Source organism: Stegastes partitus, unplaced genomic scaffold (assembly GCF_000690725.1).
Source record: "Stegastes partitus isolate 25-593 unplaced genomic scaffold, Stegastes_partitus-1.0.2 Scaffold811, whole genome shotgun sequence".
Taxonomy (NCBI): domain Eukaryota; kingdom Metazoa; phylum Chordata; class Actinopteri; family Pomacentridae; genus Stegastes; species Stegastes partitus.
The window spans coordinates 157,801-166,359 of NW_007578542.1; the positions used below are offsets into that span (position 1 = coordinate 157,801).

At 39.2% G+C, this 8,559-nt stretch overlaps 1 protein-coding gene across 1 annotated transcript; it reads right to left on the reverse strand.

Moving 5' to 3' along the window:
• Nucleotides 1-3,674: 3,674 nt before the first annotated feature.
• LOC103365103 (perforin-1-like) lies at nt 3,675-8,430 on the reverse strand. Its single transcript, XM_008292444.1, has 10 exons — nt 8,352-8,430; nt 7,153-7,418; nt 6,935-7,014; nt 6,741-6,786; nt 6,011-6,147; nt 5,782-5,917; nt 5,616-5,696; nt 5,031-5,521; nt 4,845-4,938; nt 3,675-4,227 (listed from the first exon to the last, which is right to left on the reverse strand). The coding sequence occupies exons 2-10, from the start codon at nt 7,414-7,416 to the stop codon at nt 4,015-4,017; spliced, it is 1,542 nt and encodes a 513-aa protein (XP_008290666.1). The 5' UTR covers nt 7,417-7,418; nt 8,352-8,430; the 3' UTR covers nt 3,675-4,014.
• Between the last annotated feature and the right edge of the window lie 129 nt (nt 8,431-8,559).

An 8,559-nucleotide genomic window follows, 5' to 3' on the forward strand; every position in this document is an offset into this window, starting at 1 on the left:
ATTGTCGTGTCATGTAAAAGAGAGAAATATGATTTAGAAGATGAATGCATTACCAACAGGAAAATATTTGATTTATTTTCTACCATTCTCAGTCATGAACATCGTTTTTTTCATGCACTAGATGATTTTTGTGCCATTTTACCTCCACAATATGTCTTTTTCTTCCAGAACAAGTGTAAAGAAAACAACCATAATACACATGTAGGTGTATGCAAGCGAATAAGTGCATATTTAATGATGTGATACCTCATCTGCACATTTGAGCATAAACGTGAATAAAAGCTTTAATTCAAACAAATGATTAATTTTAATAATAAGTGATCAACTGGGGAAGTTTCATGGTGATATTAGACTCAGTTTTTACCTGTAAATTGTGGTTTTCGATAAAAATGATGAATTGTAAATGAGTTACTTGCTCATATCTGTGTAAGTGGCACTTAGATTCACTTTCTTCTAAGAGAAGTTGTTCATATATTATCCACAGCCAGAGCTTTTTTTTTTAGAACACATGATTTCTAAAAAAAAAAAACAAACAAACAAAAAAAACAAACAAAGACAAGATGATTTTTTATTTTTTTTTATTTTTTATTTTTTTTTAACTGGCTGTTGACAGTATTTTCAGATTTACTGAGGGACAAAAATGATACCAAAATCCCTTTTTATTAAAAATCAATAAATGAATAAATAAAGATTTGGAATATGTCATCAAAATAAAACAAAAAGTCTCCAGTTAGCTCAGTCCAATGTTCTTGTTTCTGTTCTGGATATTTTTCTATACATTATTTGTATATTTAGACCCAAAGCTTCTGAAAACTTGTAATACAAAATCAGAATCAACTGGGGAATTTTCATATTTATATCTGTCAAATCCCCCATTCACCTGTAGTGTCCCCCATTTAGTCTAAGCTCTCTGAATTGACGAGGTTTCTGTACCTCACACATGCTGACACCAGGGAAAAAAATAGAAACGCAGTCTTAAGTTGAATTTTCTTTAACCCAGCATGTGGTGTCATGGACTAAACTAACACTTAAAATAAAACTTAATATCAGCTCCATTAATGCTTTGGGTGGGAACGATCTGCCCATCCCTACACCTTATAGCACCTGGTTGGTTTTGGAGAGGGGTCACCGGGGGTCAGTGGAGGACACAACGTACCTGGAGTTACGTTAATATGATGACCTCATAGCAGGTACATCAAGCATACAGGAAGCAACACTACCATTGTTTTGGTTTGTTTGTTTTTTACCCTCCAGGTGCATTTAAGTGAAATATTCCCTCTCTTTTTGCTCCATTTTTGGTCTCCACCAACCCCTGAAGGACATCTGGATCTTTAACTAAATGTTCCTCTACGGTGAACAGCCGACTGTCTGTCTGCTGTTTGCTGCTGAGCAGGTAGTGCAGCAGTGTTGTGTGGGATTTGTTCAGATACAGAAAGCACTCATTATCACTGCTCAGCAAGTAATTGGACAACCCATCTGGCATTTTGTAGGATGTTTTCAGAATTGTGTTTCCTCCTCAGAGGCAGCAATACTCTGGAATTATTTCACTTAAAAAAAAAAAGACTCTTGCTTTAGTTGCACTGAAACATTCCAGCTGTAACAGAAGTAATTTACTCTGTTGGAGATGTGCCACGACAATAAAGGCAGGCGTTAGATGAGAGCATCACCGCTCTCGTGTCTGTCCATTAAGGCTACAGCCAGCAGATGGTTAACTTAATTAAGCACAAATAAGACTGGGAACAGCAGGAGCAGCGAGCTGTGTCTGAACAGAACCAAATGCTTATAAGCACTTCTGGACTCAAGAATGATCTCATTTTTTTTTATTTCGTGCAAGTGGGGAAAAAATAGCGTGTCGTTTTAAAGCAGGTTATGATGTGGATTGCTTATTGGCTGGGAATAGGGACTTCCTCGACTCTTTACATTTGTTCATGTTACATTTTTTGAAGCCTTTCTGTGTATGTATTGAGAATTAGTTTCTGGTATGTGGGTTGTGTTGCCATCAGACAAGCTGTTCCTTCATTTCCAGTCTTTATGCTAAACTAATTGCTTCCTGATTGCTTCATAATTAGCTAGTATAAGACTGTATTGCTCTTTTTTTTTAATCTTAGTTTTCTCATCTTCTAATCCACTAGAAAGCAAACCATATTTTCCAAATCATTACTAGAAGTTATTTGGGCAAACACATCCAGCAACGCACTTGTCTAGAGTTCTGACTCTGGCCAACCTGGTGAATGAAAGATAAATGTTGACCTTTTGTAGAAGTCTGTTTTTAGGGTCTTGAGGTGGTAAATGTTTCCCTCTGTGCTCCACTGGTAAAACAAACAGGTTTTTTTTTAATGATACTAGTTTGTCAAAAATAGTTTCATATGTTTCATTGCCCCGTACGGAGAAGTTAGACTAGGAGTCTACAAAGCTGGACCCCATTAACACATATGGGCACATGACACCGACAACCACAGGACATTACTGATAGCGCATATATACAAGTAAGAGATAATTAATAATACACATAATTAAAAGTGATGTAATTTTATATACAAAAAAAGCAAGTAAACCACCGGAAGTGGTGATGCAATACATTTGGGTTTTGCTCAATGTTTTCATTCGACAAATTCATCCTTGTCAAACACAACCAAGTCGCTGGTCCCATTTTTCAGCACAGCCTGGCCTGTCTGAATGTGTATGCTGCTGTGATACTAATGCAAATAAATGTGTTTGGTTTCTTCAGACTCGCAGCACACGGTCTCATGCAGCCCTTAACAGCGTCTGTATGTCTTTCCTGTTGCTCATGTCTGGAGAGACCACCAGAGGGTTAATGATCCAGTAGGTGCCAGTTAACCACACAGACACTGCTAGTTTTTTAATGGCGTTCAGCAGGAATTCATCTTATACATGCAGCATTGTTTTGTGTACCATGAGTCATGCATAAGTTACGCATCTTATTCTTCTGTGCGGGTTTTTACAGCAGTTGGTGTCCTTTAAGCTGCATTACTGCTGCCTTCTGGTTTAAATTGTCCACTATTAGCTGATATTGTTTCAGTCTTAAAGACTTAAACACTCATTTTCTTCCCTCCACTGTAGCCACACTGACACAGATTTAACCCTGGCCTCCAACCATCCGAGCCCTCCTAGACCTGGAACCACTTGGCCCACTTTCTGCTGCTCCACTGTCTCTTGTTCTGACACTGATGTCAGTGATCAGTTGTGTATTATTCATGCTGTGACCAGTTTTTAATCTCCTTATTATTACTTGTTCAATCAAAAGGACATTTTTGGTTATTGCCAAGTGACCTGATCTGAGGGATTTAGAGTCACAAAGTGACACAAAAATAAGCAACTTCCACCATTACAAGGTGATTTTAAAGAATATAACAGATTTATAGAGTTTCTTAGCACTTTTATTTAAGATTTGTTCTTCTAATTCCCAATCTCTGCATAATTTCTTGTTCTGTCCTGTTGGTTTCACTATTTTTCACTTAATATTTCATTTGTTTTCAAGTGCCTTTCTTCACCATCCCAGTGTTAGATCATCTCCCTCTAAACTATACTTTTCTCCTATTTTGAAAGTTTAATATTCACATGTTTATATGTTATTAGTTATTAAAGCACATTTTTATGTCCCCCAAAATGTTATAAATTGCTATTAATCATTAATAAAGAGCTGTAAAGAAACATTTTGCATGTTTTGAAAATCTTTATTGGCACTACAATGCCAACACAAATTTGTTACGAACATAATCATCTTATGACAAGGATTTCATGATTTTGACTTTGAAAACATATTCAAAAAATAATCAACAGCTTCTTTGCCAAAGGTACAGTTTGATCTATACGTGGACCCACCACCAAAGTCCGAACAGGAATGAACAGAGCCACCATGTATGATATAGTTTAGTGTGACATTTATCTCTCTGACTCCCTGTGTGATCACCTCGTAGCATTTTATCAACAGATCTGATATCACACCTGATTACAGACAAACCTGCATAGATTGTAACACCCAGAATGCATTTCTCAGTATGCAGACGGTTTGTACTGGTGACACCTGTCTCCTGTCAGGTGATTGTCACAGGTCAGCGTGTACACGACCTCAACGTGGCCTTTCTTAGCATAGCAGGTGAATCTGTTTGTCCCCTGTTTCAGGTACTTCGTACATGACCCCAGACGATCATCTCTGCGCCAGTCTTTATCCCAGACTTCAATCTTCAGACCCCAGCTGGTGTACACCTGTGGAAAAAACATGTGAGCCAAGTTAAACGTAATATATGGTGTTTTTATCACATTTTCCTGAAAGGTACGTTTGGTTTTCACAGCTAATAATCACATAAAAAACACAAGATGAGAACAGCTAGCTGCCATCCAATGTTTCATGAGAGAGAGTAGATGAAGCTCTATTTTGTGGAGAGTAAAAATACTTATTTTTTAGATTTATTTTTATTTGCTTTGAACAACATCTGCTGCTCTTTGTAAACTGGAAGTCTTTTCTTGTTATTAAATCTACGCTCCATTTTACTTTTACTCCAAGAAAAAAAGAAAAGAAAGAAAAAACAGGGAAACCCTGATAGGAAATAAAAATCAAACTAAAATTTGGAAACAACTTCATACAATAATTACAAAGTCAAAAAGTTGGATTTTATTGTAACTCAGCTTTGACTGAACCATGTTTCAGTTTTGTAAAGTTTTATAATTCGTATTAAAACATTCAGACAGATGTGCATTTGATCAGTCTTTTCATCCAACTCTCAAATGAGCATATTTCCAAAATGTTTAAAAAAAGAAACACTTTCTAACTGACCTCAGCTGTTTCTGAAGCTAAACATGGAGTTAAAATGATTTGTACTGACATTGCCCAGATCATAACGTGCGTTCCAGCGTGGGTCGTTGGATCTGATCATGCGGGTCTGGCGGTGATTGGAACCGTAAAACATTTTAGCATACCTGTGCATTGACAAAAACATGGATGAGCAACTGTAGAAATATTTGATTCATGAAGTTTCCTATGACTGAATTTTCTCTTGATCTCTACTCACGCCTCAGTCTTGCCACGCCAGTCTCCTTTCAGATTCCAAGCTCGGACAATGGTCACCACCAGTCTTCCCCTCCGGGCCTGTTTAGGACAGCAGCTGTCGTCCAGGTTGGGGACACGGCCACAGAACCGTGGTCTGGTTGATCTGATGGCGTTGTCTAGTAAATACTTCTCTATGGCAGCCTTCAGCCCCGTCCTTCGTGTCCCGGAGGGCACCAGCTCATGCAACGGCCTTAGGTCATACCTAACAACACTGGGTAGATCCTTAAGGGTCTTCAGCCAGTTCTGGTAGCCCGAGGGGTTGCTGTGGCTCAGTGAAAACTCTCCATTCCAGCCTTTGCCTCCCACTACCTCTGTATAATGTTTGTGAAGTCCAGAGCTGGACCAGGTAGAGTAGTCCCAGTTCCGTAGGATTCTACTGCAGGACTTGTGACTGTTGGAGTATTTGAGCTTCCCCAGGCCTATTTTGACACCCACTGATAAGCAGTTATGTGCCTGAATGACAAGAAGGGGACATTAAATGGTGTTGTTGGTACAGGAGTGTATGTGTCTACGTTTACTGCCTTCACTAGACATATGTGCTACAGACCTGGTATGAAGAGAGGCCATTCAGTCTGGACAAGCAGGTACGTGTAGCTGAAACTCGCCTGAGTCGCCCACCAAGATGAGCCTGGAATTAAATAAATGCTTCAGATAAAAAACATGTTCAAATTAATTTCTGTGGACAAAGATAGAAGTGATGTGTATGTTTCAACCTGGCGGATGTAATGTGTGCCGTAGGTGCTTATGAAGCGTCTGTACTGGAGCGAGGTGTAGACGTTGTAGGAAGGCAGGCCTGCCAAATCCTTCTTGAACTCAGCACTGAGGGCCGGTGTGTTTGACACACGGTAACTAAACACAAAAACAGTACATTATAATAAACCACCTTTGTCTGCTAACTTGGATAAAAAATGGAAGATTCATGTTGGTGTCTCCACAGCCGACCGGTAATGGGAGCAGGTGGTGCTGTGGATGCTGAAGGTGTAGCGGTCCTCTTTGCTGGCAGCTGAAGCAAAGCGATACGCAGAGGAACGTGCTCCTCCCGCTTCCAAGCTGCCGAACTTCTTATAATTTAGTCCAGACTGAAGAAAAGGAGGACATGAGCTGCTTGACGTCCCAACATAGCAACAGTGATGTAACCTACTAGTACAGTTTTTTTAACATGCGGGAAGTTTCATTTTATCTGATGAAGCGCTAACTCTGAGATTTCCCTACAGCATGCTGGAGGTCAACTGAATTTAGTTTCTAGTGCTCAGTGCATTAAAATATAAAGAAAAACAACTTCTTCAACAACTTTCCTCTTAGGATTCTTAGATGTCCCTATGAGAAGTTTTCACTTCACTTTTCTCTCAACCTCTGTTAAGGTTTATCCATGCAAGCTGCATGTCTGCAGATGTTTGTCCACCGTTGTGGTTCAGGCTGAGTTATCTTGACCTTTGTTGGATGGATTACCATGAAATCTGATAGATTTCTGGCAGACATTCATGTCTTAGCAAGAGGTTCTTTTCTGAAAACAGTTTAAAAAAAAAAAAAAAAAAAAAAAGAATTCCCGATGGCACCTCAACGAACCATCAAAAATGGTTCCTTTAGGTTCTCCAAAGAACTTTTACAAAAATCAGTTTACAGTAATCATAAAATGATCTGTGTATTTCATGCAACATGAACTGTGTCCTACTGTCCAGGTGGAGCTGTCCTGGGAGGTGAATTCTTTAACCAGTGAACTATAGATACAAATGCAGATGGTTTCATTTACACAAATACACCAAAAGAAATGGCAAATTCAAATCTTAGACAAGTTTAAATCAAAAGCTTAGGCCAGTTAGAATTATGATGACACTATGAGAGATGAGGCTTTAAATCTGAGAATACCTGACGGAGGTGTGGTAAGTGCTGGAGAGATAATTGGTGCAGCGGGTGGTTGCACGCCAGTCCACTGCAGAGACTGGCAGCTGAAAAACAAAGTGAGAACACCGTTGTTAACATATGAACACTTTGTGTGAGCCAAAGTAATTTGCTGCAGTTTGTGTAAACTTGTCCTTCTGATTTAACTTATTTTCTGATTTAACTTACTTTCTGATTTAACTTACTTTCTGCAGCGCGTTGCCTTGGAGCGGGTTGGAGCAGAGAGTGCAGGTACCAGCTGGGGTCAGGTAGGTCCTCACATCAACCACGTAGGCTCCTTTCCGCTGCAGGGTGACCACATCAAAGCCCTCCCCTCCCAGGTTGTGACCCGGTACAAAGGGAGCCGAGTCACACTGGCTCTTAGTCCCAGTCTGACAGGACAGGACAGGAGATTGGTGGGACAGGAAGAGCAGGAGGCTCAGGAAGAGAGGAGCTGAGGAGGAGAGCATGGCTGGAGTCAAAGAGACAAGGACAGAGAAAGTAGAAAATGAAATTAGTGAATTTAGTTTCAGCTGTAAGTTATCAATCAAAACAAGAGGTAGTTAAAAAAAAAAAAAAAACTTTAGCAAACAGGTTTAGTAATTTTTTTTCCTGTTCTCATGTATGGAGACAAAGAAAATGTCAATTTCCAGTTAAACAGCATTCAGTCTGTTGAGGCCTATAAAAATTTAGAAGACTTTTAGAAATAAATGGCAATGCACGTGAATAGTGTCTCAGTACGACACCAGAAATAAGTAGATGCACTCATTTACTATTTGCATTTTTGAAGTTACATCTGTAAAATACCAAAAAGTGGAACAAAAGTAGTCCATCATGGTTGCCAGAGTAAAACAAGACACCTTCATTCAGCTTTTTTCTTCTTTAAATCGGACTGACAGTCCACAGAGACATTCAGTTTGTAATGTTGTAAAGCAGGAATAGCAGAGCATTCTCTGATTTCAAAAGATCAGAAAATAGTTGGCAGTTTATATTTGAAAAGTTTCTGTCCAGCATTTTAGCCGTTTCTGTTCAGCTTTTCCTCTCACTGGGATGTCCTGGTGTTACAGACTTTTATTTGATAAGTGGAGGTGAAACCTCCATCTGTGCAGGAAAATTAAGCAGAAATTAAGTTCATACAAGGAGTACTGAGAAAGTGAGTGCTGTGGTGATGGAGTCAGTTTTTTGGCATCAGTTGTACCGCTTTAGCATAAAATGTTAAAAGTGCACACAGGCTAAAATAATAATAATAATAATCATCATCATCATCATCATCACCATCATCATCATCATCTTATATTTTTTTTTTAAAATCACAATTTTGACAAATACAGCAAACTTCCATCTAAGCTCAACTTGGTTTTGTCAGTATAAAGATCTGCTAGATGCTAAAACAAGTTCAGATTACCTGTGCCGGTCTCTGCAGCGATTCTCCGTTGTCAGTGTGTTCAGAGATGGAGAGAAGTGATGTCAGCCCAGGATGTGCTGACTGTCAGCAGTTCAGGTGACGGCCCTTTTATCCTGCACATCAGGTCATTTGGAATGTTGTTTTACACAGAGAGGGTGTTGTTGTCTTGACATATTAAACATACCATGACTTAAAAAAAAATCTGGAC

Bases quoted from the DNA above. Each gene is read 5' to 3' on its own strand.
- LOC103365103 (XM_008292444.1), bottom strand. From the start codon at position 7,416: ATGCTCTCCTCCTCAGCTCCTCTCTTCCTGAGCCTCCTGCTCTTCCTG. The intron at 6,148-6,740 runs GTAGGACACAGT...CCTTTTCTTCAG, and splicing joins AGGACAGCTCCACCTGGACA to TCTGGACTAAATTATAAGAA. The intron at 5,522-5,615 runs GTCTGTAGCACA...CTTGTCATTCAG, and splicing joins ATGGCCTCTCTTCATACCAG to GCACATAACTGCTTATCAGT.